This window comes from Bombus huntii, chromosome 17 (assembly GCF_024542735.1).
Source record: "Bombus huntii isolate Logan2020A chromosome 17, iyBomHunt1.1, whole genome shotgun sequence".
Classification (NCBI taxonomy): domain Eukaryota; kingdom Metazoa; phylum Arthropoda; class Insecta; order Hymenoptera; family Apidae; genus Bombus; species Bombus huntii.
In genome coordinates, this window is record NC_066254.1 from 3,012,723 (window position 1) to 3,032,545 (window position 19,823).

At 38.5% G+C, this 19,823-nt stretch overlaps 1 protein-coding gene and 3 long non-coding RNA genes across 8 annotated transcripts in view; 2 read left to right on the top strand and 2 right to left on the bottom strand.

Annotated features, from left to right (window-relative positions):
* LOC126874918 (uncharacterized) overlaps positions 1–2,343 on the top strand; it is a 17,717-nt gene extending 15,374 nt beyond the window's left edge. The window contains exon 4 of the long non-coding RNA XR_007693099.1: positions 1,473–2,343. This is a non-coding gene — a long non-coding RNA (uncharacterized LOC126874918). The remainder of the gene's footprint in view (positions 1–1,472) is intronic.
* LOC126874905 (serine-rich adhesin for platelets-like) overlaps positions 1–19,823 on the bottom strand; it is an 88,914-nt gene that overhangs the window by 17,816 nt on the left and 51,275 nt on the right. For 2 of the 3 annotated variants that reach the window (XM_050637399.1, XM_050637398.1), the window contains one exon: positions 542–745. Coding sequence is in view for 2 of the 3 variants with exons in the window: in XM_050637398.1 (XP_050493355.1) it covers positions 542–745 (204 nt within the window). In the remaining variant the exon portion in view is untranslated. Of the gene's footprint in view, positions 1–541; positions 746–12,137; positions 14,004–19,823 lie in introns of those variants that run through there. The other variant, XM_050637397.1, reaches the window with a different exon arrangement.
* On the bottom strand, positions 1,875–9,146 carry LOC126874924 (uncharacterized). Of its 3 annotated transcripts, none has more exons than XR_007693114.1 (3): positions 5,293–9,146; positions 3,606–4,791; positions 1,875–3,575 (listed from the first exon to the last, which is right to left on the bottom strand). It is a non-coding gene; the product is annotated as an uncharacterized LOC126874924 (long non-coding RNA). The 3 variants fall into 3 exon arrangements; XR_007693116.1 differs by having other exon boundaries at positions 3,606–5,012; positions 5,271–9,146; XR_007693115.1 differs by having other exon boundaries at positions 3,606–4,723; positions 5,221–9,146.
* On the top strand, positions 8,863–10,262 carry LOC126874930 (uncharacterized). Its single transcript, XR_007693122.1, has 2 exons — positions 8,863–9,007; positions 9,435–10,262. It is a non-coding gene; the product is annotated as an uncharacterized LOC126874930 (long non-coding RNA).

Below are 19,823 nucleotides of genomic sequence, written 5' to 3' on the forward strand. Positions count from 1 at the left end.
TTTTTATTATTTCACACTTTACCGACCGATAGCGATTCGACAGCACACGCACGTCCGACCGGCATCTCAGGCGCAGATTCTCCCTGGCGCCGGCTCTGTTTCGGTTTAGACTCTTCGATACCATTCTTTTCGTTCATCGCGAACTATACGTTTTTCAAATTGGTATAAAACTGTGGCAGTTTACAAACTCAACCGACTCTACTCCTTCCTCATTTTGCTTTATTTTCTTCGCAAAATTTACAATAGGAGCATCCGCCCCGCGTTCGACGTATATACTCGTCGTCGCTTGATTTTCGCTAGGCGCGGGAGTTTTGAAACTAAACTCCGCAGTTAACAGGTTAACGAACGAATGTGTGCTTCGTGGGAGGAAAAAAAAAAAAAAAAAGAAAAAAGAAAAGAGAAGGAACGGAACGAAAGGCTGAAAGGCGATTCGTCGTGATTCTCAGCTACGAAACAGCGGCCATTAGCCCATTCAAGAAAGCGTAGCGTGAAACCGCGTTACGACAACGCGCGGCGCGTTTCCACGCGAGGATTCGCTCACCTTTCCACCTTGCGAGGTCGAGGTTGTATGGCTGCTGCTCGAGGTCTTTGTGACGGTGTGCTGGCTGATGGAGGTAGCATGATTCGAGCTGTTGGAGCCGGCGCTGCCTCGTTGCACCACTTGATAAGCTCGTTGCTGTTGTTGGTCGTAAAGCTGCAGCAACTTCTGCTCCTTCTCCTGCAGTTGCTTCTGCTGAAAGCGAGCCTGCGACAACCGCACGTAATTTTCCCTTAGCTTTATCATATCTCGCGGGGCAATGTTTCTCGATGGCGACAGACTTCTACGATTTTTAGCCTCGTCTTTAGCTTTAAAAGTCAATCGATGACAAATTTCCAAGTCTTATAAACTTAGGTTTGTTCCGAGATTTTAGCGAAGCTCATCAATTCCGTGACGTGAACGTGAGCACGAGCGTGACAAATTCTTTTAAATTTGTCGTTTGAAGGGATTTTTGAAGCAGAATGCTATCGGTTTGGGAAATTGTTGCTCCTTGCTTTTGTTTAATTTTCTTAGTTGTTACAGAGCACAGCCATTGGGCTTATGCGTAAGATCGTTTAGCTTCGGATCGCTTAGGTTAGGTTTAGGTTAGGTTCGCATCGCTTAGGTTAGGTTTAGGTTAGGTTCAGATCGCTTAGGTTAGGTTTAGGTTAGGTCAGGATCGCTAGGTATGCGGTCGAGTACAAGACACTCAAGGAACATGTGAAGTTTGCAATTTTTAAATGCAAACTTAATCTTTAAATTTTCAAAACATGTGAAGTTCGCCTTTTGAAATTGATAATAGGCTTGAAGACGGTGTTTTCTATACTTTTCACATACTTTGCTACGAGTCTGGGTATTTCTTGTACTTTTTAAATACTTTTTTAACACTACGATCTTTAACTCGAATCTTGTGAATGGATCCTGTAACGACCCAACGATTACATTTGTTTTTCAGAATCTACACGAACACTTAACGAAACAAACTACTCAGACGTGTTCTTTTTCAACGATAAAATGACCAGCCAACGCGGGATAGCCCAGCAAAGAAGCACAATCTGAAATATTGCCGAGGACTCAACCTTCCACAGCAACAACTCTTCAAACGTCACAAGTTTGCCGCGTAATGAACAGGCTGCAGTGATCGACAATTGTCACTTTGTCAATGTTCGCGTAATCGGGCGAAACGTTCGTCCAAAAACTTGTTTGCACTTGAATTTCTTCCAATTCAACTTCTCCCGCAATAGCCTCAATTCCACCTCGTAACTTTATCGCGTCTTTAACCCAAAAGAGATTCTTAAACGCACGGCAATCTTTTTCCTTCCAAAATTCCTTTTTTTATATCGCGCAATCTCCTAAAATCGCGCAATCGACGAAGCAACGAAGCGATCAACGCGACTGGTTTCCACTGGCTCGATCGATCCGCGATCGTTTCGTAGCTGATCTCCCTCGTGGAAACAATTAAGCCGAAGCTGTGATTCGCGAGCGAAGTTAACGCCGGCCGGCTTGCGACTTCTGGTTAACCGCGGCTCCTACAGCGATAGCTGCACAGACTACAGTGCGAGCGATGCATACGCGGCGCTCGCACGCCGTGCAATCTCATCGATTCCTTTTAACCTACATGCCAAGGGGTTAGTAAACTCGTTACCTCGCTGAAGCCGACGGAATTCTTCCCTTAATTCCAAGCGAGAGCCTAAAGACCAGGCACTAAGCGTTAGAAGATTCATTATTACTCGAGCGATCGACTAATGGACTTGAGATTAAGTAGTTAGCTGGATTTGACGAGTATACTCGTCACGAAGAAGTAGAAATATTCTGTGTTATGACGAGAAATATGATGAAGAAAATAAAACAGTCCTTTCAGTACAATTTAACTCTATATTACAACAGCCACACATATTGTGGTACTTGACGAGTATACTCGTCATCGCTTACTTTTTGTCACACACTGTGCTGCTTGACGAGTATACTCGTCATCATTTACTTTTTGCCACACATACTGTGCTGCTTGACGAGTATACTCGTCATCGCTTACTTTTTGCCACAGACTGTGGTGCTTGACGAGTATACTCGTCATCGCTTACTTTTTGTCACATATTGTGGTACTTGACGAGTATACTCGTCATCACTTACTTTTTACCACACACTGTGGTGCTAGACGAGTATACTCGTCACGTGTAAAAGGTCGTTGCAATACGCTGTTTAGTAATTGCAGTAAATTGCAGTAATGAAATTAAAAAATAAAACAGTCATATCATGACAACTTCATTCTATATCATAACAGCTATACATATTCTGTGCTTGACGATTATACTCGTCATCGTTCACTTTTTGCCACACATCCTAGGTACACGCTTTTCAAAATTTTCAAAGAGATCGCGGTATCTAACTGGTTAAGGAATAGCGTTTATAATCGAAATTGTATTTCCATATCGAAAGCACGTAATTGTAGCCTTTGTTTTCGCCCACGTGTAGTATACCGTTTCTATTTTTATATTCCAAAGTAGCCATCTCGTCCTATCGCTTATCGATCACATCTTGCAATTATATTAGAAACGCGTCATTCAGAAAGAAATTCGAAACAAAGTGATGGAGTAAAAACGAAGAAGACCAATACGTGGCTCGTTTCATATACAATCAATCGTCAGTCAATGTATTACAATCAATTTTCGAACGACGTGAGGACAGAAACGCGGGTAGACGCACCGCGTGCGTCAGATGGTGTTACGAGCAATGCACGTGCATATGACGAATCAGAAAATTCGTATATGATTCTTCTTGTACAGCTTCATCATCTGCTCTACGTACGTACTTTTGTAATAAAAGATCCTTCAAGCACGTAAAACAACAACAACGTAAACATTTTCTCGCTAAAGCTAAGTCGACGAAAAGAGGAACACTTCTTCTCGACAATTACACATATTTTCTACCGCGATTGCACGAACTTTTATAAAACATTGATCACAAATCTTCAGTTACCAGGTTTTCAAATATTTTACATCGCCCCAAAAGTTTCTTTCATTTTATTGGGTTGGCAATTAAGTGATTACGAATCTTGCCACTAGGTGGTATTGACAAAATCCGTAATCACTTAATTGCCAACCCAATATAAGCAAACATTAAATGCGCAACATTTTTTTTTTGTGCTATTTTATTTGTAGTAACAAAACAACGAATAAAACAAAAAATGTCTACCATTTCCTTATGAAACGAGAGAAACTTTTTACCAAATATAATGAAACAAATTTTGTCAGGTTAAAAAAATCGATTTAGTTTCGAACGAACGAAATTTCCCCACCTTACGCCGTACGTTTTGCAAAGGTGAAGGACCCGTCGACGCAACTCCCACCAGCCACTTAATTAAAGTCGTGGTGAATAATCGTATTCGCGAACGTTCAGCTGATGTTGGCGCCTGTCGCTTGTGCGAATCAACCGGTCAGGGATTCGTCTTCGTCGAAAGATCGAGTATTGTTTGATAATCAAGAGGAAACTGTTAATTGGATAGCCGTCGAATCGTTGAGCCGGCAATCAGGCGGCCTGCTAATTGATTTATTCCTAATGAGCCTGGTCGGCCGCGCCGCGTCCATCGTCTCTCGCTTTGTACACGTGCAAATTCCTGGCTCGGCCACCCGTGAACGCGTAATTCGTAATGATAACGAGACGTTGATTGGACGTCGATTAGCGTTGATGTTTCGATCGGTTGCCTGAAATATTTTTCTCTTTTTTACGCAACCGTGTCACATCGTTGCTGGCGTTTCGTCGATTAGACATGATTTTTCCACCAACGTGATCGAACGACGATGGAAAAACAGCTTCCGCGGTTGTTTGCTTTCCGCTTAAATCGATTATTGTAATCGCGACGATGTTAAGGTTGCACTTGCTGCTCGCAAACGAACGATAAGCAGAAAAAGAGATTGCACCTACATATGTATTAGCTTGGCAACTAAGTGATTGCGGATTTTGTCAATACCATCCAATGACAAAATCCGCAATCACTTAGTTGCCAACCGAATATTATGTAACCTAACTTAACCTATTGAATAACCTAACCCCAATCACTTAGTTGCCAATCGAATATTATATTATATTTATCAATTGTATCGTTTGAATGTCGATTATAATTTGATTTTGCAATTTGATAATTTAATAAGCAGAAAAAGAGATTGTATTAGCTTGGCAACTAGGTGATTGCGGATTTTGTAGTACCACCTAATGACAAAACCCGCAATCAGTTGCCAACCGAATATTATGAAACCTAACCTAACCTATTGAATAACCTAACCCCAATCACTTAGTTGCCAATCGAATATTATATTATATTTATAATTGTATCGTTTGAATGTCGACTATAATTTGATTTTGTAATTTGATAATTTGATAATCTGATAAGCAGAAAAAGAGATTGCATTAGCTTGGCAACTAAGTGATTGCGGATTTTGTAGTACCACTTAATGACAAAATCCGCAATCATTTAGTTACCAACCGAATATTATATAACCTAACCTAACCTAACCTAACCTAACCTATGAAATAACCTAACCCCAATCACTTAGTTGCCAATAAAATATTATATTATATTTATAATTGTATCGTTTGAATGTCGACTATAATTTGATTTTGCAATTTGATAATTTGATAAACTGATAAGCAGAAAAAAAGATTGTATTAGCTTGGCAACTAAGTGATTGCGGATTTTGTAATATCACCTAATGACAAAATCCGCAATCACTTAGTTGCCAACCGAATATTATGTAACCTAACCTAACCTACTAAATAACCTAACCCCAATCACTTAGTTGTCAATCGAATATTATATTATATTTATTAATTGTATCGTTTGAATGTCGATTATAATTTGATTTTGCAATTTGATAATTTGATAAGCAGAAAAAGAGATTGTATTAGCTTGGCAACTAAGTGATTGTAGTACCACCTAATGGCAAAATCCGCAACCACTTAGTTGCTAACCTCAACGAGCATTTAGATTGAGCTGCGTTATTTGATCTTTGGAAATTAATACGAATACGTCGTTTCGTTAGGCGTTCAGATTGTCAGAGGTTCCAGGAAGATTATTCGTTTTAATAATACATAGAATTGATGTGTTTTCTTAATTGCGCATTCTTCACATGTCACTTCCTTTCTAGGTTGCTGTGTCTCACGCTATAATTACCAACCATTTACAAGTCGTTAACAGTGTAGCCACGTAATGTTAACCAATCGATTGGAGTAGCGAGCACGCGAATATCCAGCCGCCTATTCGTGAAAGAGAATTTTCACAGCGATTTACGAAGTACGCGTACAATAGCAAGGGATCAACGACGAAGACCAAAGCGTGTCATGTACGTTTCACGGAAGTATATTTCCGGATTAATTGAAAGTACAAATTAAAACTCAAACTTCTCCGGAGGGTGAGCTACGTTTTACACAATGAGTACAAAGAACGTTTAATAACGCTATAAATATCACTACGACAGCCACTCACCAAGTACACGTACAATAAGAGAGAAACAACGATAAAGAAAACTGAAAACTGTCAAACCACATGATCCAGACCGTGTCAAGTATTTTTTAATACTTTACCGACCTCTAGCGGTTCAACAGCATACGCACGTCCGACCGGCAACTCAGGCGCAGATTCTCCCTGGCGCCGGCTCTGTTTCGGTTTAGACTCTCCAATACCATTCTTTTCGCTAGTAAGTTTTTCAAATTGGTGTAAAACTGTAGGAGCTTACAGAGCAACGCAACTGACGCAACTGAACAAGGTACCTTAGTACTAAATAGCAAATTACTGCTCAAATAATGAGAAAGATTGTTGGTGACAAGAAGCCGATTAATAGGCTATCGGTCGGTAAGCGTTAGCGACAGAAAGCCGATTAATAGGCTATCGGTCAGTGAGCATCGGCGACAAAAACCGATTAATCGGCTATCGATCGGTAAATTGTTAATCACAGTTGCTGTGTCTAACAAAAGTATGTTTGCGATCCTTTCGAAATACAAAGGAAATTTTCGAACAAAGAAACTGTACAAACAACGTGGAACAACAACTGTAAAGCAATTTCATCGCTACGAGATACGTCGTAAACCGTGCAAACAAACGTTTGGTCAGATCGTTCTTAAACGATTCCTCCAAAGCGTTGCTGTGTGAATTGCCTTTGCAACAGCAGCAATTAATCGATTACTTCTAAAAATATTTCAACTTTGCCAGTCAGTCTGTCGGTCGCGCGTTCTATTCCTGACTTTGCCACCTGCGGTGTATTCGAAGCAAAAACACCTTTTACCAAAGGCAAAACAAAACGGACGAAAATGGAAAGGAGCGTGAGGCAGCCTCTATTTTCCAAAATAACAACTCGATGCAACGGCTTCTGCGTAGGTGGCACTGAAAACCTGACCTCGCAACAGCAGTACGTTCACCTTGCCCTTAAATAAGACTCTGGATTGCCGTGTACCGGTCCATCGAAACGGTCGAGACGGAGAGAAAGAGAGAGAATAAAAAGAGGGAAAGAAAGGAGGAAAGGGACAGGTGGGCCAAGGGGAAGGATCGCAGGTACATTAAAGAAACAAGTAGCAGCGGAGGAAAGGAGGTCAGCGTGGAATGGCTGGCGAGAAACCGCGCAATCGTATCGTGGCTGAATCAGTGAGGCAAATGTAAAGAAAGTAAATGTAGAAGAGCTAGATAAGACTGTAACGTGCTGTATATTATAAGGAAATTTCTTTCCGACGATTTTCATTCAGCTTACTTTTTTTGCCTGTCCGTCCGGCTGGAATTTTTTTCTAAAACGAGGATTCAGCTACTTGCCTAGGACAACCAGAGAGCTGAAAGTTGGAAAACACGCTCGTTTTACCACGATAACACCGTGTAATTTCAAGAAATCGATTCTTCCTTGCGGATAATTGTCTGGTTGGCCCAGGTGAACTCTCCAGATATCTTCTTATCGCACGGTACGGCTCAATGTACGTTGTCGGATGACAATTTGCAGGGGGAAAATAAACAATCAGGTGTGTAAATTGGAAAAGTTGAAAAAGATGGTTTCAATTAAAAATAAGTACTAAGAAGAAGAAAATAAGTTTGTTAAAATCAGAAACCTGTACATGTTGAGCACGAAATAATCGTATAATCGCGGTATCGTATAATAGCGTATTAATATTGTTATTATTATTATTATTATTATTATTATTATAGGGTATTACTCAATTGTTGAACTTGTATTATTAAAAATAAAAACCTGACGAGCTCACATTACATTAGTTGGGAAGTTTTCAGAATTGTAAAGCTTTCGAGGACTCTCTGTCCGATTGGATAAATCTTGGATTTACGATTCGAGTCAAATATTGTTGCATTTGTACGTGGAAATCGTTAAAACATTGCTTTGCTTGCCTTCGTTGGAAATTTCTTCATCCGAAACGTTCATCGAAGAAAGCAGAGGACGCGTTGGTCGAATGGAGGTTGCGTCGCAAGGTTTTTAATTTTAATATTTTATTTTCCATAGCTTATTCGTCGATGGTACTTGACTGAAAAAATTATTTTCTTCTTCCTGGTTCATTTTGAAATAAGAACCATGTTCCTTAATTTTATCAACTAGTTAACTGTTGCGACTTCTTTGAAAAGTGTGTTCCTAAATTGTGCCGCAAAAAGTAACCCATGACGAGTATACTCGTCAAACATACAGAGTATGTGTGGCTGCTATAATACAGAATAAATTTGTGATTTGACTGTTTTATTTTTCAATTTTATTATTACAGTTTACTCCAATTGCTAAATTGCAATTAAAACAGCAAATTGTAACTACATTTTCGCGTGACGAGTATACTCGTCAGAACACAAAATATTGCCAGTTCTTCATGACGAGTATACTCGTCAGAACACAAAATATTGCCAGTCCTTCATGATGAGTATACTCGTCAGAACATAAAGTATTGCCATTTCTTCGTGACGAGTATACTCGTCAGAATACAAAGTATTGCCAGTCCTTCATGATGAGTATACTCGTTAGAACATAAAGTATTGCCAGTTCTTCGTGACGATTATACTCGTCAGAACATAAAGTATTGCCATTTCTTCATGACGAGTATACTCGTCAACACCGGCTAACCGGTTAATTTACATATTTCATTCTCGTCTGCTCGTCTAGGATCGCCTAAATGATTATTCGTGATGGACAATGGATGGCCATTGGATTTTGATGGACAATATGGACATTGGCCAACAATTTACTAATCGATTCAAAGGCTGATTCTGCGCACAGAATATACAGTGTATAAATTTGTTCCTATGTGTATCATAGTATATTTATTTCCAGTTCCACGTTCGCTATATATATTCGACTAACCAACCACAGCGAACACCAAAATAGGAACGTTGGCGAGTGATGCAGCGATATTTGCAAGCCACAAGATCCTAAAATTGCATTCTCCTACCTTCAAGATCACCTGAATTTGCTCCAAAAGTAGCTTCTCAAATGGAGAGCTAAAATCAACGAGACTAAGTCAACCCGTGTAAGTTTCTTTTTCAGGAAAGAGCAATGCCATCCCAAACTTTATCAAACGCGTAAAAACCGCATAAAAATACCGCAGCTGTGAACAGTACGATATCTGTTGTATTGGCAACTAAGTGATTGCGGATTTTGTCAATGTCATCAATGTCATTAGACATTGCCAACCCAATAGATCTTCCCAATATGTTGCACGCAATAAAGTCAATTGAAAGGAACAATTAATGGTAAAAAGAGAGAAAATAGATGGAAGATGCGAAAATATCTACTGACAACTTGTCAGAAAGCGGGGATTATCAGCGAGGAATAAGACACTTATTTATAGAAAAGATAACAAGGCCGATATGGATTTATGGCATCGAGCTACAGGGTCGTGTCTGTAAATCCAATACTGTCATCGTACAAAGATCTCAAGCCAAAATACTCCGCAGGAAGACGGATGCACCGTGCTATGTATCAAACAAAACGCTGCACGATGACTCTGACACGCAATTCATCAGACGGACAATACGAGAAAGAAGCAACAGCCACTACATCAAACTGGATCTTCGCAGCAATCTTCTCGGTTCTACCGGTTCTGAAGAAACAGGGTTCTGGAAGACTAAGAAGACAGTGGCCAAAGTGACGTCAAATGAGTCGACGTTACGACATACAGGGTGCACCAATATATTGAGATTACTGTGTTTTTGATAGTTCGATCGAAAATCGCTTTATCAGGTACAGCGCGGTTTCGAGAGAGTTTCAACGTGATTATAGTAAATTTGTTGTCAACTCTCTGTTCCTCATGATTTTTCGACATCAACTTGAATTTCTCGCAAATAAACCAATAGTTTTTTAATAAAACACCTATCTGCTAGAGGATTCCAAGGCGAATTTTCTCTACTTTTTTTTTCTGCTAGTGTGGACTCTTCAGCAAGGCTTTCACCTAACAGACCTATACCTTAGACACAACGAGAGAAGACAGAAAGTGAGTGTTTCGTCCAAGATCTTACTTTTTTTTTCATTATTTAATTTGAGCTTTACAATTTGTCCAACTGGGCATTCGGTAAATTGTTTCTCTCTACTGATCACGACTCCTGGCTCACCCTGTATAAGGAACCCGAGGCACCAAATTAGCCTAAAGAATCTTCTCTTTGATTCCGATCGCCGATGCGAAGATAGGAAAAAGAAAGTTCATTTTTTGTTGTTACAGTAACAGATTATATCAGCTTGGATTAAACGAGATGTTGTACGTATTAGAAAATAAAAAAATCCTTCAATTCGTCGATGCAATTATTTTCTCAGTAATGTTGCTCATAGACACGCAAACGTAAACTTTCTCGAGCTTTTAAGATATTACACCACGCAAGGAAAGTTTCAGGCCGTGCATCACCTTTAATAATCAGACTTACTTAACTTGTCCATGTAATCTGAGAAAATTAGATTAACCAGTACGCTGTAAAACTAGCAATCGAACTTGCCTGATAATACTAATCATCAATAATCACATTCGATGTTGCTCGAAATCCTCTCATTTTACATTCTGTAAAAATAATCACCTTCCCATTAACTTGTTACTATTCCGCCAAGAAGAACGATCGAACGAAAAGATTGGAAATTCCCAGCGAGCGCAACGAAAAAGGCAAACGGAGAATCGTGTCTCGTTGTTTCGAAAACATCGACCAGCAACGAGCATGTGCGGCGAATATCAGGCGATGGAAATGGAGAAACTGGCCGCGTCGTCGCATCAATGACACACCAACGACACTGCAACGCGACGTCCTGGCGAGCAAAAGGAACGTCAGAGAACGCGTGCCTTCTCCTCTATAAATGGTCATGTGTGTCAGAGGCGCGATACTGAGATCTTGCACGTCTGGTTCAAGCGTGAACAGTGAATGATCAGTGTGAACACTGATCCGATGATTCCTTTCGGATCCCAGTCTGTTCACACCTATATGGATCTTCCCTTTGAAGCTTAGAACGATTATCTTCTCTTTGAAGCTTAGAACAATTATCTTCCCTTTGAAGCTTAGAACAATTATTTTCCTTTTTCCTCGAATTGGAAAATTCATTCGAACCTGATTTTATTATTACATCGCGTGATATGGTTTTATTTTGCGATCGTATCATAGCCACCGTATGCTACTTTGTGCCATTGTGCGATTACGCTGTTACGAGTAATCACGAACGATGGGAATATTGGAGTGAGAATTTCTACACAGCTTTAGGTAGCTTCGAGGCGACGAAAGAAGAAACGAAACGCGTATGCTTTGGTCCGTTTGGACGGTTACTTTTCTTAAGCAAATTACTCCAAGTGAAACTGTCATAAATGTGTGCAAGGATTTCTGAATTTCACGACTCACTATGACTACAGATAGCGAAACCGATTAGCTGTTGAAAAGGTGCGTTGAATCGCGTGAACATCGCTTTGAACATATTGGCAACTAAGTGATTGCGGGTTTTGTCATTAGGTGGCAATGAAAATAATTTTGTATCAAGGCTACTTATACCAATACCAGTGAAAATGATTGGCACTTGTCAGAGTGTACAGGAGTCCTGCACTCTATTTATCGACCCCCAATTAACCAGTTTCCTCGTTTTCTACAACTTGCCACACGTTTTCCAAATTTTTACCGCGTATCATTCGATATGACTTTATCAGTTATCAGAAAAATTCCGGATAGATCGCTAGATCGCTAGATGCTAACACTAGAAACACCACACCAGTCAAAACGGCTGGGTTTAACAATTTTATAAATGTGCGAACCCTCGTTTAGGGATTATGGTCCCAGCTGGATTAATAATAGCAAAAATGTACCACCTAACATGGAATTGCTTCTGTAAGAAAGCAATAAATCAATAAATATAAAAATATTCTATTATTACGTATTTTTTAAAGCCCAATCATTTTCACTGATTGTGGTAGAAATAGCTTCGTCTTAACTATAGGTAGTTCTACTGTTAACAACGCACAAATTTATTACATTTATATGCCCCGTTCTGTATTTGAAATTTTTCATTAAAAATATATATTTATATAGAAAATAATCTCGCCACCAGGTATATGTACCACATCATTGGACATTGTCAGGAAGAAAAGGAGCACTCGTAATAAAAGAGTAACGTTTGTAGAACAATATCGCCAGAGACAGTACCATATTATTCAGATTGGACTTGATCTCTTGAGCTGCCCAGGACGATTCCATGTCCATGGAGACTCCGGGGGGTTGCAGTTGTTTCGATCGAATCGACGTATTTCTGCTCTGCTTCTTTCTTTCCTTGCGCTTCATTTTTCATGGCTATTCCTCGTCGCTTCCACGAGTGAACACTAACCTTCTTCTTCGCGTCTTTGTCACGTGCTCTTCACCAGAGATACACACGATATTTACACCTTACATGGTCCTCATTCACCTTCTATTTATCATTCACCTTCGAGAAGTTATATTCAAAGTGCCAGCTTTCTATTCTTTTATGGCCCATTGTTCGCACCTCTTCGACGCGAGAAGCGATTCAACTTGCGTCAATCCGATACGATACCACGTGGCTGTGGCTTCAGGGCCGACCTTGCGATCCTCAAGTTCACAGGATCCGCGAAGCGAAACTCGCAAGCCGCAGATTCGATGGAGTAGCCGCGAGTTCGCTGTTTAATTAGCCATTTGATAGCTCGTCATCGATGCTTCAAGCTTCCAGATTCAATTAAACTATTGCAGTTAGGAGTTTACGTCAGCGTTCCGCTGACGAGCAATCGATACGGCGTTACGTGGCTGGGTGGAAGGTCGCTCTTATGGATGTCAAGTTCATAGCTCTGGCGACGAAACTTCAGAACTGCCGGCTTCCACGAAAACAGGCTACAATTTCCTTATTTGATTAGCGGTTTATTACCTGGCCATTGATACGCGCCATCCTCCTGTTTCTATGTTAAACGAACGATTCAACGCGTGTCTCGTTATGCATCAAGTCTCTAACAGTTTAAACTTTGTTCAAGCTGGTGAAGGTTTATTTTTAGAAAAGTTGGCGAAAGTGTATTTTCTTCGGAAGCTTCTACGCAGCATCCGCAATTTAACAGACGTTGCAGGTATATTTTTTCGTTCAACAATCCTCGCACGTTTTTCATATTTCCACGTTGTATTTCAGTTCCAATCGCTGCAAGATATTTGTAATCGTTACGATTATCATCGTCGTGGATTATGGCTGTCGTTCGTTATCGATCGTTAGATCGGGCGTTCATAGCCGCGGAGAATTCGTGGCTCTTGTATTTTGGCCTAGTTGCGGAATGTAGAGCAGAAATCATGGCGCCATAATGTCACGTTAAATATTTAGTAATACGTTCTTGTCAGCTTTCTGCTTCTACGTATTTATCGAGACAGCGTCGAAACGCGTTCTAATTTTCAACCTAAGCCTCCGGACGTAATAAAGAAATTTCGAGCGAAGAATTTGTCGAAGAAACTTCGTTAACACCTTTTAAACTGTTCGCTGTACGTACAGAAAGCCTTTACGTCGCTTGTCATCTTTCTTCCAGTGTCGTCCGAGACACTGTCAATAGCCACAGCTACTGTCAAACTTGCGGATATTCAGAAACTGTCTCTGTGTTTATTCAAACAAAATACTGTGAAATCTCAAGCGAAGCATTGATCGAGAAAAGAGACAGACGCGCCTACTCTTCGTCTTCTTGCGTTTATTGACTATGCTAATTTCCTAATTCCAATATCAAGTTTCCGATAAAAAGAGCGTTAATTACGGTATTTTCTTATTTCGAGTAGAATTTTCTTGGGTCTATCTGGTTCCAACGTTCGACAGAGAATTTGCCAATTGTCAGTTGTTGAATTTTCGGCAATTTATCGCGCAGACATCGTCCAGCGTAACGTCCAAATCTTCGCTGTGACTTATCTGCGATTTTCCTGCGTTTCCGCATTCAGCCACGATCTCTTGCCAAACTACAGCCATCGAGCAGCAATCGACGATGAATTGTAACCTGATGATAGAGCTGACACTACGAGGGTTACCATCACAACTGCGTTGTTACCAAGCTCGGTTTGCCTACGCTCCATCGGCGCGCATGTGCAACTTTCCTACCCTTCGATTGTTGATGACAACGTGGTCATCGTGGTAATCGCCAGATTATCGCCACGTAATTCGCTATCATCGGATTTGCTATTACAAGGGAAATAACGGGAGAAACGAATTTAGGAATTTACCGCTCTTTCAGCTGTTTGACTTTGTTCGTTTCGTCTGCTCGATCGTTCGGCACCGTGAACAGGCAAAACGAAGTACATAAATTACTGAAACGCTGATAATCGATCGTGACGTCAATCGTCTAATCAGCGTTTCAGAAAGAGAATATTTTTCCAGGAATACCTTCGGTATTTTTGGAGTTTTATAGATTTCCAGCTAGCTGCTCGCAGAAAATAAGAATATAGTTAATACCGTTCGTTTTTTCTATTTTTCAGATTGCATTATACGGGGTGTCCCAGCACAATTATCGTACAATTGACAAGGGAGCGATTGTGCGCGAAAAAACAAGCGGAAAATGTGGAACAGAATTTATTTATTCGACGCTTCGTTTTTGGGGAAACCGAGCTTCTAAATTTGTCGACTATACTTCAGTATGAGTGATTCCAGGCTAGACAGGACCGAATGATCGACAGGAAGTTATTCTACGTATAAAAATAAGTAAAAAATGTAGAATATAGTTTTCCCATAGGAAGCTTCGTTTCCGAGAAAATGAAATCTCAAAATTGGTGAGGTATGCGTGCATCAGGCTAGTTCTTAATCGAACACGTTCAAACTCTATTTTCTTGTGAACGAAGCTATATAGGAGAAAATTTTATTCCACATTTTTCACTTGTTTTCGTACGTAGTGTAATCTTCTGTTAATTATTTTTTCGTATCTAGCCGGTGGGTAATTAAAGCTCACGTGCGCCACACAGATTTTTAGATTCGATTCTATCGGAAACGAAGCGCCGTATGAAAAAATTCTATTCTACATTTTCGATTTATTTTTTCACGTAGAATCACTCCCTTGTCGATTCTACTATGGTTACCAAGATTGTATGTGGAAGAATTACTAATTTTTTCGTGGAAGTTGACATTTCTATCCTGTAAATTATGTGCCCAAGCGTAACATTCGCGGAGAAATTTCCCGGATTGTTCTTCGTATTGTCGCTTGATATTCCATTTTCTGTGAAACAATTCCAGGCAGTAAAGTTCAAGGTTATTCGACCACGAAATGTATATGCCAAGGTACCAATCGTTAAATGGAAGTAACACAGGATTACTAAAACTTTTTACTATAATTTTTATACACCGCTTTCTTCGCGTCTGCATCGAATATAAAAATTCTATATACAGGGTGAGTCACGTGGAACAGAATGTAAAGATATCTTTGTTAATATCGAAGATAGGAAAAAGTGTCGGAGAGGAAAGTTATATCGTTCAAGGAGACTGTTGACGCTTTTTTCAAGGTCTTTTGGAAATTTCCGATGACCTTGCCAAGGATTTTGAAAAAAGCGTCGATCAATTTTTTAGTACCACCGTATTTGTCTCCTCGGGCGACTATAACTTTCCTGTCCGACACTCTTCCCTGTCTTCGACACTGACAGAGATATTTAGCTGTTTTGTTTCGCACAACTCACCCTGTATATACGTCCGATCAAAGCGAATGAAATTGCTTCCCAAACAAATGTCGAATTTTCGTTCGCGGTGAAACACGTTCGAGAAATCCGCCGAAATCGCGTGTTTCGTCGCTTGTTAACCGGATTATTTAAAACTTCAGCTGCAGCTACGTTGAAATTCAAAGTTCAAGGTCGCTGAAGAGATGGATTTACACGATGCCCCGCGCAGATAACACATCCTCCTTGGAAATCCTACGAATTCCATGTTTAAATTTCATTTTTAGACACTTTCGTTCGAATAAAATTTCCTGTAATTGCATCTGGCTCGACGAGATATTTTATACGAGAAGATTATTACTATTAAAATTATAAAGAAATAAAGTTACTATTCGTGAAGTTAAACGCGCGAAGAACGTTATAGGACATAACGTTACGTAAAACATTTTATCTTTCACCATATTTATCTTCGTTTTATTATTCGACGTTATGGGAAATATTTTCAATAAGTGGAAAATTCGAAGGATAAAAGAGTGTTTCAACGGTCTTACGAAGATGTCTGGGATTTATTTGGCCACGTTAAAATTCCATCTTCCTTCTGTATTAATATTCGACAAAAAGTTTTCACATCCTTTAATCCTTGTATGGAATTTCTATGGGGTCGCGGAAAAATGTAAATTTCCGTGAAAACGACCTAGTGCCATAAGTTTTCCAAACACGAGCAGTAAAATTTATGTGGGAGTAAAATTTATGCAGAAGTAAAATACGGTACGTTTAATTATCGTGGCGTATCATTTTAATGATTTATTGCGCTTAGATGTGCATGCTGATTTGAATATCATTATTTATTCATCATTTATTTGCATATTTCATACATATAATACAAGCAGTTGCTTGCGTCGGTCGTCATTTAATGTTTGTTAATACGCCATAGTAAATGTTTGGATTATTTTGAACCAGTTAGCTGTTTTCGACGAGTATACTCGTCATGAAGAAGTGACAATATTTTGTGTTCTGACGAGTATACTCGCTATGCGTAGCAAAAATAAAACACTCGTTTCATTAAAATTTAGTTCTATGTTGTAACAGCCACTCTCTGTGCTTGACGAGTATACTCGTCATGAAGAAATGGCAATATTTTGTGTTCTGACGAGTATACTCGCCATGCGTAGAAAAAATAAAACACCCGTTTCATTACAATTTAGTTCTATGTTGTAACAGCCACTCTCTGTGTTTGACGAGTATACTCGTCATGAAGAAATGGCAATATTTTGTGTTCTGACGAGTATACTCGCCATGCGTAGAAAAAATAAAACACTCGTTTCATTACAATTTAGTTCTATGTTGTAACAGCAACACATACTCTGTGTTTGACGAATATACTCGTCATCGCTTACTTTTTCCGATACTTAACATTTTAGTTACATTTAATCAATTATTAAAGTTTTATCAAAATTGTGGTTGAGCGTTATTATGATGCAAAACTGAAGGGAAAATGTATAGTAATTGACAAATATATATCTCGATTGGAGAAGAAGATTTGTATGGATTATGAGAGTTATAAATGTAGGGAAAAGCTTTTTTTTCGACAAATACTGTTTTCGACTGTAACAAATAACGGTCTTTCTAAAGGGAAGCTTCCCTCGTATTATCATCATTTGTCTTGTAAATTCAAACAGCCAAACTTGATCAGAATTGCCAGTACATTGCGAGACTTTATAGGTCTTAAGATATATAGCGTCATTAGGTTAAAAGTAATGAGTATTTCCGAACAGAAAGTGTCCGATCTACGGCCATTTTTTGTTGAAATTTCAGACATTTTTCGTCCACAGAACAGAAGAGAGTTACGTTGATGACGACAAGAAATATCATATTTATCTCCGGATTTAAATGGCAATATCCGAACATTTCAATTTGAAGGTGGAAAAATACAAAGAATACGCACAGGATGTAACGATACACAAAATATCCAAAGTAGGCTCGATATAGAGTTGCATATAATATTTAAAAGATACAACAAATCTTCGATTTTTTAAATATTGTGTTTATAAAAATATGGATTAGCTGGAAGATCGAGGGAATTTCCGGAGTTATTAAACAGTAATTATTATGCATAAAATGCATATTAACTAAGAAAGAACTAGGGGATAATAGGCAAATAATACTAACGGTACTAACGATATAGCAGCAATAACAGTACTAATAGTAATAATAATAGTAGCAATAAGATGTAATAATTAAAAGATCGATATAATCAAATGAAGGGAATGAATTTGCAATCTTATGAAGGTTTTCGACTCATAGAGCTTCGACTGCATTGCAATTACAGATTTTCGGAATATTTGTTCATTTACATGTATACTTTTATGCTTATTTATTTACTCATATACTTATATACTTACTCATTTATTTATTCACTTACTTACTTATTCATTTACTTATATACTTATATCGTTATTCATTTACTTGTATACTTGCATACTTACTCATTTACTTTTATACTTACATATTTATTCATTTACTTACATACTTATATTGTTATTCATTTACTTACATACTGACATACTTATTCATTCACTTATATACTTCCATACTTATTCATTTACTTACATTCTTATATTGTTATTCATTTACTTATATACTTATGTGCTTATTCATTTACTTATATTCATTTATTTCCATATACTTATTCATTTACTTACATTCTTATATTGTTATTCATTCACTTTTATACTCACATACTTATTCATTTACTTACACACTTACATTGTTATTCATTTACTTGTGTACTTACATCCTTATTCATTCACTTTTATACTCACATACTTATTCATTTGCTTACACACTTATATTGTTATTCATTTACTTGTGTACTTACATCCTTATTCAATTGCTTTTATACTTACATACTTATTCATTTACCTATATACTTATATTGTTATTCATTCACTTTTATACTCACATACTTATTCATTTACTTACACATTTATGTTGTTATTCATTTACTTGTGTACTTACATCCTTATTCATTTGCTTTTATACTTACATACTTATTCATTTACCTGTATACTTATATTGTTATTCATTCACTTTTATACTCACATACTTATTCATTTACTTGCACACTTATATTGTTATTCATTTACTTGTATACTTACATACTTACTCATTTACTTTTATACTTACATATTTATTCATTTACTTACATTCTTATATTGTTATTCATTCACTTTTATACTCACATACTTATTCATTTACTTACATACTTATATTGTTATTCATTTACTTGTATACTTACATACTTACTCATTTACTTTTATACTTACATATTTATTCATTTACTTACATACTTATATTGTTATTCATCTACTTTTATACTCACATACTTATTCATTTACTTACATACTTATATTGTTATTCATTTACTTGTATACTTATATCCTCATTCATTTACTTTTGTACTTACATACGTATATTGTCATTCATTTACTTGTATACTTTTATACTTATTCATTTACCTATACATTTACTTATACTTGTTCATTTCTTATTCATGACATATTCTTATTCATTTGCAATTCAATATTTCAACTGAAAGAATCCCGCAAGGAAATGCTTACTCTCGCGAAATCAAAATTCTATTCTTCTCTAACAAAAGCACGTTGGCATCGAGGCTCTGGCACCGCGTGCACATTACATCGATCGCCAGCGTATCTTGTTCATTAAAGCTTTCGATTTGCGAGTAGTGGAATACTTTCGTGACCCAGTCCGGCTCAATTTCCACGGAGCACGCTTTTATTCCCAGCGATATGCAGTTTGCGAATGAACAGGGAATCCGTGGTATCCCCCGATCCCTGGCGCGTACAAATTCCAACTTGGTCGAGTGCAGAGTTCAAGGTTCCTCGAGAGCATCGTCGCTCGTGCGAGATGATTGGTTTTCGCTCTGTCGACCGTCCTAACGATTCCGTAGAGCCTCGCCTTCTCGCGGATCTCTGCGTCTCTCTGCACATGAATTTCTCCATTTCCTACATACGCAAACCTCCAACTATACAGGAAAGTTACCTTCCCAATTTTTCCTCAAACGACCTACCGAATGATCGATTCGACCAGCGGCTACCCGAATTGCTTGTGGGAATCGCCGCGGCTGCGCCGCAAACGACTCGAAACGATGGAAAATTTAGAAACAGCCACGAGGCTCTTGTAATTTGTCTGCTAAATAGCTCGTTTGGTCCT